A 22,440-nucleotide genomic window follows, 5' to 3' on the forward strand; every position below is an offset into this window, starting at 1 on the left:
CATCAGAAAGCTTATTTATTGCTTATTTATTTATTTATTTATGCATATATCTTAGTTTTGTAAAATTTAACCTTATGACTGGTTTTGTGGTCCAGGGTCACATATGAAAAAAGAAATTATGTAGCAAGAAATAGAAATATGATGTTTTGTAACGTTTATGACTGTTATACAGCACCAGCTGTGGTCTGATCTTCTTAAACTTTGCATTCTTGTTTAGAATCACTGTCGCGTGTGCTCACCAGGTTTTGTGAAGTTCTGAGTTTTCCTTTAGACTTTATAGGATGTTGGGTAAATTTGGACAGGCACCTTTTCTAAACGACCCTGTTATAGCTTTCCAAAGTGTAAATTTCAATATTTTAAATAAGTTGATAATTATTGACCTAGAGAGTCCGGATAATTGTACTGCAGTGACTAGTTCTCAATATATATGTTCTCAATCATTTAACAAACGATATGATTGACAGCAGTGGATCTAGTGGCAAAGTTGTCCAGAATGAGGAGTGATATCGTATGATACCAATATGATACGGCAGATTTTCGTCTGAAATTTCTCTCAGATATTTGGGGCTGTGAGTCGAATAGGCCCAGTTTCTTTCCGATCGGCCTCCATCAACCTTGTCTGACAGGGGCTCAAATTTTGTCGACCAATGGCAGCCATGTTTTTTTAAGATACACAAATGTCATTGTAGACCCTTATACCCTCTTATAGCACCACCAAGCTCTGCAATTTTTTTTTTTTTATTATTAGCCGTCTCACCTCTCCAAGTCGAGCGCACATGTGATCTTCCCATCCATCCTCCGGTGGAGCCTCTGGGATGAAGAGCCAGTCGGCACCAGACGCCAGAGCCGAAACCACCGCCAGATACCTGCAGAACCAGACCAGACCAGATCAGACCAGATCAGACCAGACGCTCTTATGAAGAGTGAAAGTTTGCCAAGCGAACTAAACGTCGCCACAATGTTACTTTTCAGAATTCATGAAGTATGAAAAGTAACATTTTGGGCAACATTTAGTTTAATTTGAAATATGTATTTAAAAATCTAATACAAAAAAAATTAAAATGAAACAAAATTAAATTAAAAAAATTAATTAATTAATTTTAAAAAGACATTTTAAATAAACAATTTATATATATATATATATATATATATATATATATATATATATATATATATATATATATATATTTTTTTTTTTTTTTTTTTTTTTTTTTTTTAAGTATGAAATGTAACATTTTGTGGCAACATCTAGTTAAATTGGGAAAATTAATTAAAACAATTAAATAATAAACAAAAAAATGTCAAAAATAAATAAATAATTATTTAAAAAAAATAATAATAAAATGACAAAAAATAAAACTATTAAAAACATTTATGTTAACTCAAATTAAATGAAATATGAAGAGTAACATTTTGGGCAACAATTAGTTTAATTTGAAAAATTTATAAAAATATATATATATATATTAAACAAAAAAATGACCAAAAAAATATCAATCTAATTATTTTTTTAAAAAACAAAAATGAATAAAAATGACAAAAACACAACTGGGAATAACAGAATTACTAAAACTGAAATAATGAACTGAAATTAAAACAGAATTAATAATAAAAAAAGAAAAACAAACATGAATTAATAAAAAATAAATTCCAAAAAATCTGGAATCATTCCCAAATTACAAATTATGGAAATAACTGATGTAAAACTAAAATAAAAATGACAAAACACAACTAGAAATAATTGAACTGAAAAAAAACAAAAAAAACAAAACAAATAAAAACAGCTGAACTACAACATAAATAATAAAAAAAATATATATAAACAGAATTACTAAAACTAAAATAATGAACTAAAATTCTAACTGAATTAGTAAAAAAAAAACATTAAACACTAATTTATTTAAACACTGAAATATATATTTTTTTTACAACTGAAAATAACGGAACTGGAATAAAAGATAAAAACAGATCTTAAAAACACAAATAAAAATAAAATATGAAAACAACAAAAATACTAAAAAGTAACATGACGTACCCACAGTGGCGTCCCATCACCTCCAGCACAAACGTCCTCTGATGACTAAAAACAACAAACACACGAGTGAGTCAATTCTGCTCCCTAAAAATGCATTTATTTAATCAAAAATACTGTAAAAATTGTGAAAAAATATTTTAATTTAAAATAAATGTTTTCTATGGTGAATATCTTTTAAACTGTAATTTATTTCTGTGATCAAAGCTGATTTTTCAGCATCATTACTGCAGTCTTCAGTGTCACATGATCCTTCAGAAATCATTCTAATTTGCTGATTTGCTGCTCAAGAAACATTTCCGATTATTATCAACGCTGAAAACAGTTCTGCTGCACTATATGTTTGTGAAAATTGTGATACGTTTTATTTTTCAGGATTCACAGCTGAATAGAAAGTTAAAAAACAGCATTTATTTGAAACAGAAATCATTTAAAACATTCTAAATGTCTTCACTGACTGAATAAAATTATGAATAAAAGTGTTAATTTCTTAAAAATCTCACTGAATGGTAATTTTAAATTGAAAAAATGCGGAAAAATTTAAAGCAAAAAATAAAAATAAATAAAATAATATTTATCATTATAATAATAACAATTATTAGTAGTAGTAGCAGTAGTAGCATTTTCTATTTTTTCAAACCACACTGATAAACACGAACTACTTTTAAATAATTGTAATATTTTTATTTGGTAATAAGAATTATTGTTGGTTATTTAATATTAGGAATATTCAGAATTAGATCAATCAATCAATCAGATACTGGGAAAAATGTAACTGGAACTGAAATAAAAAGAAAAAAGAAAAAAGAAAAAAAACTAATTAAAAAATTAAAACAAATTAAAATTAAAAAACTAATTAATAGATGTATTTAAAAAAAACTAATTTAAAAAATAAAACAAATTCAAATAAAAATTTAAAAACTAATTAATAGATGTATTTAAAAAAACTAATTAAAAAAATAAAACAAATAAAAATAAAAATTTAAAAACTAATTAATAGATGTATTTAAAAAAACTAATTAAAAAAATAAAACAAATAAAAATAAAAATTTAAAAACTAATTAATAGATGTATTTAAAAAAACTAATTAAAAAAATAAAACAAATTAAAAAAAAATTAAAAACTAATTAATAGATGTATTTTAAAAAAAACTAATTAAAAAAATAAAACAAATTAAAATAAAAATTGAAAAACTAATTAATAGATGTATTTAAAAAAACTAATTAAAAAAATAAAACAAATAAAAATAAAAATTTAAAAACTAATTAATAGATGTATTTAAAAAAACTAATTAAAAAAAATAAAACAAATAAAAATAAAAATTTAAAAACTAATTAATAGATGTATTTAAAAAAAAATACTAATTAAAAAAACAACAACAAAATTGCTCAAACAGGAAACAACTAAATTGCAACTAAAGTAAAAATAATAAAAGTAACCACACGCACATTTAAAATAATAATATATTAACTATAAAGCTAAATAAGCTTTCCATTGAATGTGGAATGTTATAATGGGACAATATTTGGCTGAGATACAACTATTTGAAAATCTCCAATCTGAAGGTGCAAAAAATCTAAATATTGAGAAAATCACCTTTAAAGTTGTTGAAATGAAGTTCTTAGCAATGCATATTACTAATCAAAAATTAAGTTTTGATATATTAACAGTAGGAAATTTACAAAATGTCTTACAATCTCTATTTAATATCCTAATGATTTTTGGCATAGATGAAAAATCAATCATTTTATCCCATGCAATGTATTGTTGGCTATTGTTACAAATACAGCCATGCTGCTTATGACTGGTTTTGTGGTCCAGGGTCACATATGTCAAAAAATGTGAAAGTAAATGTTCCACTGAGGTCATTTTGAGGCACAGATCTGACATTGCTGACATGTTTTTTTCTGATTTGATCATGTGATGCTGCCGTAACTCACATTGGTTTCTCAGTAAGAGTTAATTTTTGACGGTGTGTGCGTTTAACCTTTGTGCCGTGGTGGTGATTGCATCAATGACTTCCATGATTCGATGCAGAGCAGAATCGGCTCCGATCGTCATGTCGGTTCCACAGAAATCATTATCGATGGATCCCACCAGACCCACGATGTTCAGATGCGTGTACTGCTGCGCCAGAGAGTCCGTGATCCGGCCTGAAACACACAAACAACGCTCCACATCAACTCCTGCTCCAAACAAGAATGCTTTGAGGTGTTTTTTTATCCGAATGCAGCATTTGAGCGTCTGTTCGTTCTGTTGCTGCAGTGATGAGGGACACAGGAAGCTCTTGGCAGCTTCTAATGGAGAGCCAACAGAAACGCTTTTGATGCTGCTGTGCTGAAACAAGTGGAGCGTAACTTAGTGACACAGAAAGCAGAGAGAAAGAGTTCAAAATGAGGTTTCAGGTTCTGCTGCTGCACTGAAAACCTGCAGCTGTCTCTTACAAATTAAGTGTTATCATTAACTAAATTTAAAAAATAAATATATATTAAAAACATTTATGTTAACTCAAATTAAAATGAAGTATGAAAAGTAACATTTTTGTGGAAACATTTAGTTTAATTTGAAAAAATTATTAAAAAATTTAATACTAAAATTTTTTTAAATGAAACAAAATTAAATAAAAAAATAATAATACATTTTAAAAAGACATTTAAAAAAAAACAATAAATAAAAATTACAAAAAAAATAAAAAGTATGAGATGTAACATGGAAATTTGGAAAATTAATTAAAAAAATAAAATAAACAAAAAAAATAAAAAAATAAAATCCAATACCAAATTTAAACAGTTTAAATTTAAACAAAAATAGACAAAAAATAAATAAATCAAATACTGAACAAAAATGTAAATGAAACTAAAATAGAAATGAATAAAAAAAATTAAAATAAAAAAGACATTTTAAAAACAACAATCTTTTTTACATTTTTTATTTCATTTCGTTTCATTCAATTATTTTTCAGTATTAGATTTTTAAATTAATTTTTCAAATTAAACTAAATGTTGCCCAAAATGTTACTTTTCATACTTTATTTAATTTGAGGTAACAAATGTTTTTTTTTTTTTTTTTATAGTTTTTTAAATGTTAAATTTTTTATATATTTATACATTTTTATTTTAGTTTCATTTTTATATTTTTCAGTATTGGATTTTTTTTTTTTTTTTGGTCCTTTTTTTTGTTTATTATTTAATTTTTTTAATTGAACTAAACGTTGCCACAATGTTACTTTTCAGAATTCATGAAGTATGAAATGTAACATTTTGTGGCAACATCTAGTTAAATTGGGAAAATTAATTAAAAAAAATTAAATAATAAACAAAAAATGACAAAAATAAATAAATCCAAATACTGAAAAAAAAAATTAATAATTACTAATTTTTTTTTTAAACAATAAATAAAAATGACAAAAAATAAAACTATTAAAAACATTTATGTTAACTCAAATTAAATGAAGTATGAAGAGTAACATTTTGGGCAACAATTAGTTTAATTTGAAAAATTAAAATAATAATAATAATAATATTAAATGACCAAAAAAATATCAATCTAATTCTTTTTTTAAAAAAACAAAAATGAATAAAAATGACAAAAACACAACTGGGAATAACTGAGAATTACTAAAACTGAAATAATGAACTGAAATTAAAACTGAATTAATAATAAAAAAAAGAAAAACAAACATTAATTAATAAAAAATAAATTCCAAAAAATTATTCCCAAATTACAAATTATGGAAATAACTGATGTAATACTAAAATAAAAATGACAAAAACACAACTAGAAATAATTGAACTGAAAAAACCCCAAAAACAAATAAAAACAGCTGAACTACAACATAAATAATAAAAAAACATATATATAAACAGAATTACTAAAACTAAAATAATGAACTAAAATTCTAACTGAATTAGTAAAAAAAAAAACACTAATTTATTTAAACACTGAAATTTTTTTTTTTTTTTACAACTGAAAATAACGGAACTGGAATAAAAGATAAAAACAGATCTTAAAAACACAAATAAAAACAAAATATGAAAACAACAAAAATACTAAAAATAAATAACTGAACTAAAATGAAGTATAAAAAAATAGTGAATGTGAAAAAAAAAAAAAATTAAAACGTAAACTAAACATAAAATAAAAAATCAATATTAATTCTATATTAATGGTGAAATAACAGTCTGTGTGTACCTTGTCGCACAAGTTCAGAGAGTAGGTCGCTCCACTCGCTGCGGAAGATGTTTGCTCCGGTCAGACTGCCGTCTCCGCCGCAAACACACAGGTTGGTGATGCCGCGCTGGACCAGGTGAAACGCCGCCGACAGACGGCCCTCGCGTGTGGTGAACGCTTTACAGCGGGCGCTGCCGATGATGGTGCCGCCCTGAACGCAATCACAACACATCAGCATCACAACATCTGCATTTGCTAGATTTACAGGAGCTCAGATAAAGCACTGGATGCCACTCAAACATGCAACATCTGCACAGCATTAGAAGTACGCTGCTGTTTGAAAGGCATAATGCACGTTTTTAACCAAATAATAGAGTATATAGTGTGTCATGAGTCTGTGTATGACGTAAACATTGCTGAGGGTTGCTGCTGTAATCTCAGATTTAGTCTGCTGCTTTAATCAAAATCCTGTTTCCTGCTGCTGTCTGTCAAAACGTGCAGGAAGACACAGATGGGGAGGATGTTATTTATATCTCAGTTTCTTGAATAAACACTGACAACTCCATTACAAACAGCAGAAACCGACATTTGGAGCCGTTAAAATCAATTACATGTTCGATACATGCACCTGGATTTGACTTTTCCAATTAATTTATAATTGTAAATATGAAAATATTGAAAATATATTACAGATGTATTTATTTCCATTACTTTTTTTTATATATATTTCTTTATTTTTCAGGGTTTCCACAGCCACAGAAATAAATCTGCATTGTGCTCTATTAATATGTGTATGCTATTACAAAAACATATTTGGAAAAATAATAAACAAATAAACAAATATTAAATAAATAATTTTATTTAAAATAATCTGTAAAATAAATACATTTATCTCAAATAAAACTTTGATACAAAAATAAATAGAACATTTCTATAAAAATAAATAAGTAAATAAATAATTAATAATGTTTATTAAAACTTGCTCCATATCTCTAGTTATACATTTATATAAAATAAAAGAATTCCTATCAAATAAATACATTTATATCAAATAAATAAATAAAACATTTATGTATAATAAAACTGATACAAAAATAAAAGGAGCAATTACATAAAATAAACAAGTAAATAAATAAATTCCACTTCAACTAGTATAATACTATTTATAATTTTTGAGAAAATAATAAATAAATAAATAAATAAATATTAAATAAATAAATAAATGATTTTATTTTCTGGGTTTCCACAGCCACCTACATTGTGCTAAATTAATTTGTGCATGCTATTACAAAAAAATATTTAGGAAAAGAATAAATAAAAACATTTCTATAAAATAAATAAAACATTAAATGAAAAAAGACAAAAAACACAACAAAATTATTAAAACTTCAACTAAAATTAAAACAAAATAAATAAATAATTTTATTAGTAAAAATAAATACAACATTTCTATAAAATAAATAAAACATTTATATAAAATAAAACTTTGATACTACAATAAATAGAACATTTCTATAAAAATAAATAAGTAAATAAATAAATGTGTCTTCATAATGTTTATTAAAACTTGCTCCATATTTCTTGATAATTCCTATCAAATAAATACATTTATATCAAATAAATAAATAAAACATTTATGTATAATAAAACTGATACAAAAATAAAAGGAGCAGTTACATAAAATAAACAAGTAAATAAATAAATTCCACTTCAACTAGAATAATACTATTTATTATTTTTGAGAAAATAATAAATAAATAAATAAATAAATAAATATTAAATAAATAAATGATTTTATTTCCACAGCCACCTACATTGTGCTAAATTAATTTGTGCATGCTATTACGAAAAAATATTTGAGAAAAGAATAAATAAAAACATTTCTATAAAATAAATACACTTCTATAAAATAAATAAAACATTAAATGAAAAAAGACAAAAAACACAACAAAATTATTAAAACTTCAACTAAAATTAAAACAAAATAAATAAATAATTTTATTAGTAAAAATAAATACAACATTTATAATAAATAAATCAATAAATAAATACATAACATTTCTATAAAACAAAATAATTTCTACAAAGTAAATACATTTACATAAAATAAATACATAAAACATTTATGTAAAATAAAACTGATACAAAAATAAACAGAACAATTATATAAAATAAATTTGCCTTTAACTAGAATAATACTATATTAATAATTTTTTTATATACATTTCTTTACTTTTCAGGGTTTCCACAGCCACAGAAATAAATCTACATTGTGCTCAATTAATACGTGCATGCTATTACAAATAAATGTTTAAAATAATAAATAAATAAATATTAAATAAATAAAAAATATTTTAAATCAACATTTATATAAAATAAATAAATAAAATATTTATATAAAATAGAACTTTTATTTAAAACTAAAGAAGTAATGGATTTGTCTTCATAATCTTTAATTAAAGCATCAAAACTTGCTCCATATCTCTCTCTCTCTATATATATATCTCTATTTATATTTTCTACCATCTGACTTCATTCCAGTATTAAAGAACTACTTTTCTCCATCCGATCAATTCCTCAAGGAATTCTACATTGATTTTTTTGTGAATGATGTTTCATGAGATTTACTCTTGCTATCAAGCAAACATGCATTAAAACTGTTGAAGACTGACCAGCTGAATGATGTTGGTGACGCTCTGCCAGTTGGCGAGTTTGATATGATCTCCTCCATCCACCAGGCCTTGATAACCCTACAGAAACACAAGCATCAGTACAACAGCAGCGCTCTGTGACTCTGAGGAGCATCAGTTCATCTCTCACCTCGTAAATCAGGTAGACTTTAGCGCCCACATAAATGCCCATGCGTGTTACAGCGCGAACGGCCGCGTTCATACCTGCAGAAATCACACACGTTATCATGCATTTCACGCTGCTCTACAGGAGCCACAAAAGAGCATCTAAAAGCAAGATCATGTCAGTTTATTTGTGTTTAATGCAGCAGCTAAAGAGAAATGCATTGACAAACTGTCTGTGATGCAATATTGTGACACGACATGCAATGCAAGTTTAATCTGGAAACAATTCAAGAGCAAATAACAGAATTACTGAAGCACGAGATGTGCATGCACACTAGATAGGGGTCATGACAGCTTACATAACAGACAGTTCATGCATTACTCATGCCCCAGATACTCACTCTCTGACACAGACACCAGTGTTGTTTTTGACAACCATCTTAGATTTAGTCTTAGTCTTTTGGACTAAAATGCTTATTAGTTTTAGTCTAGTTTTAGTTGACGAAAAGTCAAAAAGGTTTTAGTCTAGTTTTAGTCGACGAAAAGTCAAAAAGGTTTTAGTCTAGTTTTAGTCGCCGAAAAGTCAAAAAGGTTTTAGTCTAGTTTTAGTCGACGAAAAGTCAAAAAGGTTTTAGTCTAGTTTTAGTCGACGAAAAGTCAAAAAGGTTTTAGTCTAGTTTTAGTCGCCGAAAAGTCAAAAAGGTTTTAGTCTAGTTTTAGTCTAGTTTTAGTCGACGAAAAGTCAAAAAGGTTTTAGTCTAGTTTTAGTCGCCGAAAAGTCAAAAAGGTTTTAGTCTAGTTTTAGTTGACGAAAAGTCAAAAAGGTTTTAGTCTAGTTTTAGTCTAGTTTTAGTCGACGAAAAGTCAAAAAGGTTTGGTTTTAGTCTAGTTTTAGTCGCCGAAAAGTCAAAAAGGTTTTAGTCTAGTTTTAGTCGACAAAAAGTTAAAAAGGTTTTAGTCTAGTTTTAGTCGACGAAAAGTCAAAAAGGTTTTAGTCTAGTTTTAGTCGACGAAAAGTCAAAAAGGTTTTAGTCTAGTTTTAGTCGACGAAAAGTCAAAAAGCTTTTAGTCTAGTTTTAGTCGACGAAAAGTCAAAAAGCTTTTAGTCTAGTTTTAGTCGACGAAAAGTCAAAAAGGTTTTAGTCTAGTTTTAGTCGACGAAAAGTCAAAAAGGTTTTAGTCTAGTTTTAGTCGACGAAAAGTCAAAAAGCTTTTAGTCTAGTTTTAGTCGACGAAAAGTCAAAAAGCTTTTAGTCTAGTTTTAGTCGACGAAAAGTCAAAAAGGTTTTAGTCTAGTTTTAGTCGACGAAAAGTCAAAAAGGTTTTAGTCTAGTTTTAGTCACCGAAAAGTCAAAAAGGTTTTAGTCTAGTTTTAGTCGCCGAAAAGTCAAAAAGGTTTTAGTCTAGTTTTAGTCGCCAAAAGTCAAAAAGGTTTTAGTCTAGTTTTAGTCGCCGAAAAGTCAAAAAGGTTTTAGTCTAGTTTTAGTCGCCGAAAAGTCAAAAAGGTTTTAGTCTAGTTTTAGTCGCCGAAAAGTCAAAAAGGTTTTAGTCTAGTTTTAGTCGCCGAAAAGTCAAAAAGGTTTTAGTCTAGTTTTAGTCGCCGAAAAGTCAAAAAGGTTTTAGTCTAGTTTTAGTCGACGAAAAGTCAAAAAGGTTTGGTTTTAGTCTAGTTTTAGTCGCCGAAAAGTCAAAAAGGTTTTAGTCTAGTTTTAGTCGACGAAAAGTTAAAAAGGTTTTAGTCTAGTTTTAGTCGACGAAAAGTCAAAAAGGTTTTAGTCTAGTTTTAGTCGACGAAAAGTCAAAAAGGTTTTAGTCTAGTTTTAGTCGACGAAAAGTCAAAAAGCTTTTAGTCTAGTTTTAGTCGACGAAAAGTCAAAAAGCTTTTAGTCTAGTTTTAGTCGACGAAAAGTCAAAAAGGTTTTAGTCTAGTTTTAGTCGCCGAAAAGTCAAAAAGGTTTTAGTCTAGTTTTAGTCGCCGAAAAGTCAAAAAGGTTTTAGTCTAGTTTTAGTCGCCAAAAAGTCAAAAAGGTTTTAGTCTAGTTTTAGTCGCCGAAAAGTCAAAAAGGTTTTAGTCTAGTTTTAGTCGCCGAAAAGTCAAAAAGGTTTTAGTCTAGTTTTAGTCGCCGAAAAGTCAAAAAGGTTTTAGTCTAGTTTTAGTCGACGAAAAGTCAAAAAGGTTTTAGTCTAGTTTTAGTCGACGAAAAGTCAAAAAGGTTTTAGTCTAGTTTTAGTCGACGAAAAGTCAAAAAGGTTTTAGTCTAGTTTTAGTCGACAAAAGGCAAAAAGGTTTTAGTCTAGTTTTAGTCGACGAAAAGTCAAAAAGGTTTTAGTCTAGTTTTAGTCGACGAAAAGTCAAAAAGGTTTTAGTCTAGTTTTAGTCGACGAAAAGTCAAAAAGGTTTTAGTCTAGTTTTAGTCGACGAAAAGTCAAAAAGGTTTTAGTCTAGTTTTAGTCGACGAAAAGTCAAAAAGGTTTTAGTCTAGTTTTAGTCGACAAAAGTCAAAAAGGTTTTAGTCTAGTTTTAGTCGACAAAAGGCAAAAAGGTTTTAGTCTAGTTTTAGTCGACGAAATGTCAAAAAGGTTTTAGTCTAGTTTTAGTCGCCGAAAAGTCAAAAAGGTTTTAGTCTAGTTTTAGTCGCCGAAAAGTCAAAAAGGTTTTAGTCTAGTTTTAGTCGACGAAAAGTCAAAAAGGTTTGGTTTTAGTCTAGTTTTAGTCGCCGAAAAGTCAAAAAGGTTTTAGTCTAGTTTTAGTCGACGAAAAGTTAAAAAGGTTTTAGTCTAGTTTTAGTCACCGAAAAGTCAAAAAGGTTTTAGTCTAGTTTTAGTCGCCGAAAAGTCAAAAAGGTTTTAGTCTAGTTTTAGTCGCCAAAAGTCAAAAAGGTTTTAGTCTAGTTTTAGTCGCCGAAAAGTCAAAAAGGTTTTAGTCTAGTTTTAGTCGCCGAAAAGTCAAAAAGGTTTTAGTCTAGTTTTAGTCGCCGAAAAGTCAAAAAGGTTTTAGTCTAGTTTTAGTCGCCGAAAAGTCAAAAAGGTTTTAGTCTAGTTTTAGTCGCCGAAAAGTCAAAAAGGTTTTAGTCTAGTTTTAGTCGCCGAAAAGTCAAAAAGGTTTGGTTTTAGTCTAGTTTTAGTCGCCGAAAAGTCAAAAAGGTTTTAGTCTAGTTTTAGTCGACGAAAAGTTAAAAAGGTTTTAGTCTAGTTTTAGTCGACGAAAAGTCAAAAAGGTTTTAGTCTAGTTTTAGTCGACGAAAAGTCAAAAAGGTTTTAGTCTAGTTTTAGTCGACGAAAAGTCAAAAAGCTTTTAGTCTAGTTTTAGTCGACGAAAAGTCAAAAAGCTTTTAGTCTAGTTTTAGTCGACGAAAAGTCAAAAAGGTTTTAGTCTAGTTTTAGTCGACGAAAAGTCAAAAAGGTTTTAGTCTAGTTTTAGTCGCCGAAAAGTCAAAAAGGTTTTAGTCTAGTTTTAGTCGCCAAAAAGTCAAAAAGGTTTTAGTCTAGTTTTAGTCGCCGAAAAGTCAAAAAGGTTTTAGTCTAGTTTTAGTCGCCGAAAAGTCAAAAAGGTTTTAGTCTAGTTTTAGTCGCCGAAAAGTCAAAAAGGTTTTAGTCTAGTTTTAGTCGCCGAAAAGTCAAAAAGGTTTTAGTCTAGTTTTAGTCGACGAAAAGTCAAAAAGGTTTTAGTCTAGTTTTAGTCGACGAAAAGTCAAAAAGGTTTTAGTCTAGTTTTAGTCGACAAAAGTCAAAAAGGTTTTAGTCTAGTTTTAGTCGACGAAAAGTCAAAAAGGTTTTAGTCTAGTTTTAGTCGACGAAAAGTCAAAAAGGTTTTAGTCTAGTTTTAGTCGACGAAAAGTCAAAAAGGTTTTAGTCTAGTTTTAGTCGACGAAAAGTCAAAAAGGTTTTAGTCTAGTTTTAGTCGACGAAAAGTCAAAAAGGTTTTAGTCTAGTTTTAGTCGACGAAAAGTCAAAAAGGTTTTAGTCTAGTTTTAGTCGACGAAAAGTCAAAAAGGTTTTAGTCTAGTTTTAGTCGACAAAAGTCAAAAAGGTTTTAGTCTAGTTTTAGTCGACAAAAGGCAAAAAGGTTTTAGTCTAGTTTTAGTCGACGAAATGTCAAAAAGGTTTTAGTCTAGTTTTAGTCGACGAAAAGTCAAAAAGGTTTTAGTCTAGTTTTAGTCGACGAAAAGTCAAAAAGGTTTTAGTCTAGTTTTAGTCGACGAAAAGTCAAAAAGGTTTTAGTCTAGTTTTAGTCGACGAAAAGTCAAAAAGGTTTTAGTCTAGTTTTAGTCGACGAAAAGTTAAAAAGGTTTTAGTCTAGTTTTAGTTGACGAAAAGTCAAAAAGGTTTTAGTCTAGTTTTAGTCGACGAAAAGTTAAAAAGGTTTTAGTCTAGTTTTAGTTGACGAAAAGTCAAAAAGGTTTTAGTCTAGTTTTAGTCGACGAAAAGTCAAAAAGGTTTTAGTCTAGTTTTAGTCGACGAAAAGTTAAAAAGGTTTTAGTCTAGTTTTAGTTGACGAAAAGTCAAAAAGGTTTTAGTCTAGTTTTAGTCGACGAAAAGTCAAAAAGGTTTTAGTCTAGTTTTAGTCGACGAAAAGTCAAAAAGGTTTTAGTCTAGTTTTAGTCGACGAAAAGTCAAAAAGGTTTTAGTCTAGTTTTAGTCGACGAAAAGTCAAAAAGGTTTTAGTCTAGTTTTAGTCGACGAAAAGTCAAAAAGGTTTTAGTCTAGTTTTAGTCGACGAAAAGTCAAAAAGGTTTTAGTCTAGTTTTAGTCGACGAAAAGTCAAAAAGGTTTTAGTCTAGTTTTAGTCGACGAAAAGTCAAAAAGGTTTTAGTCTAGTTTTAGTCGACGAAAAGTTAAAAAGGTTTTAGTCTAGTTTTAGTTGACGAAAAGTCAAAAAGGTTTTAGTCTAGTTTTAGTCGACGAAAAGTCAAAAAGGTTTTAGTCTAGCTTTAGTCGACGAAAAGTCAAAAAGGTTTTAGTCTAGCTTTAGTCGACGAAAAGTCAAAAAGGTTTTAGTCTAGTTTTAGTCGACGAAAAGTCAAAAAGGTTTTAGTCTAGTTTTAGTCGACGAAAAGTCAAAAAGGTTTTAGTCTAGTTTTAGTCGACGAAAAGTTAAAAAGGTTTTAGTCTAGTTTTAGTTGACGAAAAGTCAAAAAGGTTTTAGTCTAGTTTTAGTCTAGTTTTAGTCGACGAAAAGTCAAAAAGGTTTTAGTCTAGTTTTAGTCGACGAAAAGTCAAAAAGGTTTTAGTCTAGTTTTAGTCGACGAAAAGTCAAAAAGATTTTAGTCTAGTTTTAGTCAAAAAAGGGGAAAAAGTAGTCTTTTAACAAATTAATGTAGGTCAGTAAGTATTTTGCTGTTGGGTAGTGTCACTTATAAGTTCTGAAAATAGCAGATCTATAGTTCAACACAATGTCAGCTTCCGGATCGACTATTTTCACCAATAATTACAATAATGAAGGTATGTTTTAGAACATAAAAGACAAACAAGGATGGAATGCTAACACGGCTTGCCATACTAGTATAGCAAAGAGTATTTAATGCTAAAACGGCTTGCCATAGCGGCAGATACGTTTTAGGTTTTGATTGGCATGCAGAATAAGCAGAAATGTCATGCATTTTAAACGTCTGACGGACCACCCACTAACATTTTCGTCTATTCTCGTCTCGTCAACGAAAACTCACACACGTCTCGTCATGTTTTAGTCATCAACGAGCCATTTTTATCTCGTCATCGTCTCGTTATCGTCATGAAAAAAAGTGGCGTCAACGAAATGATTTCGTCATCGTCATCGTCGACGAAAACAACACTGACAGACACATCAGAAAGAGCAAAGGAAATCAGGAAATCACACCACATACCCTGAGCAGGAACATTACACAATGTTTTTTAAATGTTATGCAAATGTTAAGACAAAACGTTCTTAAATTAATATTTATGGAATGTTCTTATGACACTATTAATATTTGATATACGCAATTTTGTTAATGTAATTCAAATCGGGGTTCACTGTAAAATGAAATTCCAGGACTTTTCAAGCAATTCTTTTAGATTTTTCAAGCACCTCAGAGATCTCACTTATCAAACAATGTCTTATCTTTCAAATTCTAAAAAAGATAAACAGATAAATAAAAATATACTAATAAGGATTTGCCAAAATAAAGTGAAGCACATGCAAAGCATCACTACTAAAGTATACTACACTTGTACTTTGTATTTGTATTTATGTATACTTTCTTTTCTTTTTTCTCTGTTATGTTTTTATAACTGTACTGCCTTAATGGTTTGACGTTTTCTATTGTTTAAGAAAAAAGAAATCAGAAAAAAAAGATTCACAAAATCACTCCGAAATCCTGATCTGAATCAAATGATTCACCATGCACACTCGTAGTCTCAATCTGAATCAAATGACTCCCGATCCACACTCTGAAGTCCTGATCTGAATTATCATTCAGATTCAATCATTTGACCAAGGGCGGAACTTTGCGTTTTGTGAACCATTTGATTTAGATTAAGAGTTCAAATCCCGTATCTACATTATTCGCAAATAATTTAACTTGAATCATTCAATCTGCAAAATGATTCATGAACCCGTTCTGAAGTATATCAGATGATTTGCAATACGCACTCCGAATTAACGTCTCAATCTAAATCAAATGATTCGCAAACCTGCTCTGAAGTCCCAATCCGCAATCTTCGTTAGCAAATCCGCTCTGAATCAAATGATTCCCAACATGTGATTTGAAGTCTTAATTTGAATCAAATTATTCGAGAACACGCTCTGAAGACCCAATCTAAATAAAATGATTCGCAATACGTGATTTGAAGTCCCAATCTGAATCAGATGATTCGCGAAGTTCAAATCGAAATCAAATGATTTTGCGATACGTGATTTGAAGTACCAATCGAAATTACATGTTTCGCGATTCGCGAAGTTCAGACAGAAATTGAATGATTTGCGATAAATGATTTGAAGTCCCGATCTGAATCAAATGATTTGTGATGTTCCAATCGAAATCAAATAATTTGCAATATGCGTTTTGAAGTCCCAATCTGAATCAAATGATTCGCGATTCACAAAGTTCTGAACGAAATCAAATTATTCGCGATTTAAAGTCCCTGAATCAGATGATTCTTGATTCTCAAAATCATGATCTGAATCAAATGATTTGCGAAGTTCCAATCAAAATCAAATGATTCGCAATACGCAACAAGAAGTCCCGATCTGAATCAAATGATTCGTGATTCGCAAAGTTCAGATTAAAATCGAATTATTTGCGATACGCGATTTAAAGTCCCTGAATCAGATGATTCTTAATTCGCAAAGTTCCGATCTGAATCAAACGATTTGCGAAATTCAGATCAAAATCAAATGATTCTCAATATGCGGGCGATATGAAGTCCCGATCTGAATCAAATGATCCGCGATTCACAAAGTTCTGAACGAAATCAAATTATTCGAGATTTAAAGTCCCTGAATCAGATTATTCTTGATTCTCAAAATCACGTTCTGAATCAAATGATTTGTGATGTTCCAATCGAAATCAAATAATTTGCAATATGCGTTTTGAAGTCCCAATCTGAATCAAATGATTCGCGATTCTCAAAGTTCTGAACGAAATCAAATTATTCGAGTTTTAAAGTCCCTGAATCAGATGATTCTCAAAATCACGATCTGAATCAAATGATTTGCGAAGTTCCAATCAAAATCAAATGATTCGCAATACGCAACAAGAAGTCCCGATCTGAATCAAATGATTCGTGATTCGCAAAGTTCAGATTAAAATCTAATTATTTGCGATACGCGATTTAAAGTCCCTGAATCAGATGATTCTTAATTCTGCAAATTCCCGATCTGAATCAAATAATCTGCGAAATTCAGATCAAAATCAAATGATTTGCAATATGCAATTTGAAGTCCCGATCTGAATCAGATGATTTGTAAAGTGCCTATCTAAATCAAATGATTCGTGACATGCGATCCGATTGGAGCGCTTCGAAACGGTGAATAATTTTGCGATGCAATGGTTTAAATGATTCTGAATTCTGAAAAGCTTTGTTTTACCCATCACTACATGCTTTTTAAAATCATTACAAGTGATATCGAAATTCAAAAATTAATGTCTCTTTTAATTTGATCTGTATTTTGCTAGTGAATCGCTTTAAATAAATGATCAAAGTCACGAGTTTGAATCAATCAGGGCTGCGTTTCCCAAAAGCATCGTAAGCTTAAGTTGATCGTAGCTCCATTGAATCCAATGGAGCTACGATGTACTTAAGCTTACGATGCTTTTGGGAAACGCAGCCCAGAGCGGTTCCAGTGTAAATGACTCACTCAATTGATTCGGTTCATCTGTTCCTATTTTCGCATCTTCAGCCATGTTTACACGACACTGTCAGTACTACCACTGGCTTAGCTCGCTAGTTTATGACATTAACTGAAATAAGTGAAAAAGTGTCATGGTTTTTTTTTTTTGCGTTAAAAAATTAAACACTTATTTAATCAAATTAAACACTTATTTCAAATACCTCTCAAGGAATGTTGTTATTTTCAAGGGTGTCCCAGGCCTTACATTTCAAAAAGTCAAATTAAAGTACTTTAAGCACCTTGTACGAACCCTAATTAATTGTAAAAATTGTTGATTTAAGGTAAACATTGAGAGAACATTCAAATGTAACATTCTCATAACTTTTCCAAACATTGAACATTTGCATAACCTGAGGGGTGTTCCATAAAACAAGTTTACCAAATAAGCCAGGTTTATTTTAGTTAGTCTGACTTATTGTCACTTGATTTGGCTCAAAATAAGTCAGTCTAACTGAAATAAGCCTTATTTGGTAAACTTGTTTTATGGAACACCGCCCAGGAAAACGTTATTTAAATATAAACAAATGGTGATTCAAACGTTGAGAGAACATATGTAACGTTCTTACGTTTTCGAAATGATAGAATGGAATGTTTCCCGAACGTTCACATAACCAATTTGTAACGTTTAAGAAATAACGTTTAGTAAATATGTTTACAAAACGTTCTTGGAAAATATTTTTGTTCGCTGGGAATGCATGTCAGTGTTTGCATGAGCGCATTCCTCTACAACAGGTAGTCAGACATAAGATCCCTATTTATACAGCATTATGGGCATCATATATTCGAAAATGACTGAATTTGTGCATCCAAGACTCGTTTAAAGCGACTGCTGGCTAAAATGTATAGGTTGAGCAACAGTCGCAGTCAGCTGTTGCTGTCAGAGTCTGCGTGAGCCTCCATTCGCTCGCTTTATTTACTTTATTCGCTCTTTATAGTCATGTTTTACCCTGCGCGTCTCCGCCGCTCGTCAGAACCGCGATGGCTTTTCCCGCGCCGCTCATCCGCAGCTTCTCAAAGTCCACATGCATGATGGAAGATCGCAGATATCAGCCCTTTAACGCCGGAAAATACAGCGGTTTCCTGCGCACTGATTCCCGTGAAAGCTGCTTACATTCGCCTCACGCAGAGCACGAACTGTGTCGGCGGCGCGCGCACGTACGCGCGTCCAGCTCCGCCTACTGTTTACTTTGCGCGTTCCTGCGAGATGACTGGACTGATCCGCGGAGAATAAAAGCGCTTCGAGAGACACTTTTCTGGGTGTTTTTTAATAACATAATAGTTAATGGTTTAAATTAAAAAAGCGAAGGAGTTAAGAGTGGGGAAATACGTTTATGGTAAACTGCGTTTGTGACGAACCTCTAATCTACAATAACAGCGTCCAGACACTGAGATAAAGAGCTGAGCACATCTGTTTCAATAAGGAGGTTCAACCAACTCTGAATTGACTTACTCTGAGATGGGAAACACTGAGTTTTTGGTTTCAGAACAGCTGAACTGAGTTAGTTCAGTCCACTCTGAGTAGGTTGCACCACGACAATGAAAAGCCCTGATCAATGGAGCTCCCAAATTATGATTCACCATGGCAACAGCTCCCGCCAAAAAGACCTCTGCATACTTCAAGACGATGCTTAACTTTAATTCTGAATAATTATTAAGAATATAATTATTTAATGATTAATAATTAGAATATCAAAGGTAAAAACTGGCAGAACGGTTAGTTACTGAACTATTCATTTTCATGGTATGACATAAAAAATAAAATAAAATAAAAAATAAGAAGAAGAAGAAGAAAACAGCTAAACATGGAAGTAAACATAATTCTGCCAGGTAAAGCTTTAAGCATAAAGGGTTCATGAGTGTAGGCTACATGATTTTACAAATATTTGACATTAAAATATGTCATATAAAAATATAATTCTGTGTCTAATTTCACTTTGCAGGAGCTTTTTCCACATAATGCTCTTTCACATAATGAAATGTTCTCTGATACAAACGGTTGCGTTTCTTAATTAGAGTAATGAAATGAACATTTGACTCCTACTCAGCCAACAGCATGAAGGCTCGCAAAATGATGAAGAACAGATGAAGAGGAGATGGAAGTATTGGAAGAATATTAAAATCCAACATGAAAAAGAATAAAAGTTGCTTTTGTGCATTTATAGGAAAAAAAATTATATATATATAAAAAAAAAATATATATATATATATATATATATATATATATATATATATATATATATATATATATATATATATATATACATAGAACTACCTTTTCATCTGCCATCCTTCCATTCCATACAGTAATCAGCTTCATATGCAATGGGTTTGTGCTCAGTATTCTCCGAAAGAGCATTAGAGCAAGGCACACTTTCTTTACTGCTCTGCATACAGTGTCTGTACTAATGTTCTCTGACTACCATTTAAACATGACACAGGTCAAATAAATATGCATATGGATATGGCAAATCAAAATAATCCTATACTATATGATAAATAATAATCTTATGTATGAAAGGGCATGCCGTTTGTGCCACTTTGACAGTGTCTGCATGATGAAAATATGTGCAATAAATTAATGCACCTAAAAAATGCTTTTCTTACTTAGTATTATTGTCTTGTTTCCAATTAAAAAAAATCTAAAGATTCTTAAATCAAAATGCATTTTTAAGAAAAATGTCTTTCTTTTTTCTGTCAAAAAGGTTTTTGAGGAAAACATTCCAGGATTTTTCTCCATATTTCGATGGGAGCCGACAGGTTGAAGGTCCAAATTTCAGTTTCGGTGCAGCTTCAAAGGGCTCTACATGATCCCAGCCAAGAAATAAGGGTCACTGGAAACGTGTAAAGCCCTTTGAAAGCTGTATTGAAACTGAAATTTGAACCTTCAACCCATTGGCTCTCATTGAAGTCCACTATATGGAGAAAAATCCTGGAATGTTTTCCTCAAAAACGTTCCTTTTTTTTTTTTCGACTTGAAGAAAGAAAGACATGCACATCTTGGATTACATGGGGGTGAGCAAATTATCAGGACATATTTTCTCTGGAAGTGAAGTTGTCTTAAGTGGAATATATATTTAATTAAACATTCTGATGAAACTGTTCCATGTTCTTCATCAGCGCAGTATTTTAAATGTAAGTGTGCTGTATTTCTTTAAAAAAAAGCTGAAAATGTAAAATGTACATTTTATATGGCATTTGTACAGGCTATATATTTTGTCTTTAAATAAAACTGTTCATTTTCCACTTTGAGCATGCTTTGAAACTTTATTGAAGGTTTTTTATTGTAACGATTTGTAAAATAACAGTGTTTCTCTGTAGAACATTTAGTGCTTTCATTGTAATAATCTAGGTAAAATCTGTCAAATAAGGGTTTTAAAACTAAACTATAAAGTTAATGTAAAATGTTGTAACTGAAACAAGGGAAATTCTGTAAAATAAAGGTTTTATACTGTAAAAAAAGGTCCTGTAAAAAAAACGGACAAATGACTGGCAGCTATGTCTGCCAAAGAAAAACCGTAAAATTAAAGTAAAATATCGTAATTGAAACAAGGAAAAATCTGTAAAATAACTTTTTTTTTTCCCTGTAAAACCTTTAATGAAAATCTCTGTAAAATTATTGTTTTTGCACTTTATTTCAAATTTTTTTTTAATGAGGTGTTTATTTAATCTTTGTAAGTGTATTTTTCTTATTTTGCATATTAACTGCCAATTGGGTCGGAAAAATAATCTTGTTTCCATTTGCATTAAGATTATTTTTCTTGTTTTACGTAAAATGCACTAAATTTAAATTTCCAAAACACTCACTAAGAAAAGCATTTTTTAAGCATAAATAAATGAATGAGGTATTTAAACATCACTTACGCTTTAAAAAGGGGGAGGAGACCGAAAGAAACTCTGCGTCTACCGAAGAAAACCTGCTCCTGACCAGGTTTGGTTCACAGAGTAAGATACCACGGTAACTGACTCTGAGTATAAGTTACCTCTCTTTCAGAAACAGGCTTGACTTACCCTGCTTTCTCAGGTTTGATAAAGCTCCCTTTCTGTAACAGAAAACCCAGAGTTTCCCTTATTTCAGGGTTGACTTACTCAGAGTTTTCACTTAACCTCCTTTCTGAAACGGGCCCCAGGACAACTAGTTTGTTTTGATGGGTTTTTAGCAGTTAGTTGTAATGAAAAGTGTGTCCGGTTTTGTTTCTTGCTTTTGGATTATTTATTTTCATTAAATCAGGGTTATTAGTAAAAAAAAAAAAATAAAAAAAAAAAAAAATAACCATAAAAAACAACCATTGCTACATATGTGATAATATACAAAAATAACAAAAATAAATAAAAAAACAACAACAAAACTGCTAAAACTGACAATAAGTGAAACAAAAAATAAAATAATTAATAAGATAAAATAAAATGATAAAAAAACTGACATTAAAAATTTTTAATGATAAAATACAGAACTGATAAATGCACTAAAATTGAAATGAAAGCTAATAAAATATAAACAGAAGTTAAAAAACAATTAGTAAAAATGACAAAAATCAACAAAATTATTAATGCTAAAACTGAACTAAACTAAAATAACAGAAACTAAAAAACATAAGATGAATAATCAATAAAAATGACAATAACTGACAATAACTGAACAAAAATTAATACAAAAAACAAAAATGAATAAGAATAACATGCAATTTAGCTATCGCTAAAACTATGCTAAACTAAAAAAATTAAATATAAAAAATAAAATTGAATAAAAAATAATAAACACACAACCAAATAAATAACTGAAACTGAAACAAATTGATAAAAAAATTGACATTTGAATAAATTAATAAAAATGCACAACAATATTACTAAAACTAAAACTCCAAATAACTAAACTAAAATTTAAATAAAAGCTAATAAAAAATAAATCTAAGTTAAAAAAACAACTAGTAAAAGTGACAAAAATCAACAAAATTACTAACGCTAAAACTAAACTAAAATAACTGAAACAAAAGAATTAAAAATATATATTTAAAATTAAAAAAAAAAAAAAACTAAATAGCTAAAACTGAAAATAAGTGAAACTGAACATTTTAAAAAACAAAAATGAATAAAAT

The 22,440-nt window shown here is 29.6% G+C and overlaps 1 protein-coding gene across 1 annotated transcript in view; it reads right to left on the minus strand.

The window, feature by feature from the left end:
- Positions 1-18,483, minus strand: part of LOC141294100 (ATP-dependent 6-phosphofructokinase, liver type-like) — a 22,945-nt gene extending 4,462 nt beyond the window's left edge. Inside the window, exons 1-7 of the mRNA XM_073826184.1 lie at positions 18,294-18,483; positions 9,023-9,096; positions 8,875-8,952; positions 6,224-6,413; positions 4,020-4,185; positions 2,036-2,080; positions 758-866 (exon numbers count right to left, since the gene is read on the minus strand). Coding sequence (XP_073682285.1) covers positions 758-866; positions 2,036-2,080; positions 4,020-4,185; positions 6,224-6,413; positions 8,875-8,952; positions 9,023-9,096; positions 18,294-18,375 — 744 coding nt within the window. The 5' untranslated portion in view covers positions 18,376-18,483. The remainder of the gene's footprint in view (positions 1-757; positions 867-2,035; positions 2,081-4,019; positions 4,186-6,223; positions 6,414-8,874; positions 8,953-9,022; positions 9,097-18,293) is intronic.
- Positions 18,484-22,440: the final 3,957 nt, after the last annotated feature.

The sequence above is a fragment of the Garra rufa genome, chromosome 20 (genome assembly GCF_049309525.1).
Source record: "Garra rufa chromosome 20, GarRuf1.0, whole genome shotgun sequence".
NCBI lineage: Eukaryota > Metazoa > Chordata > Actinopteri > Cypriniformes > Cyprinidae > Garra > Garra rufa.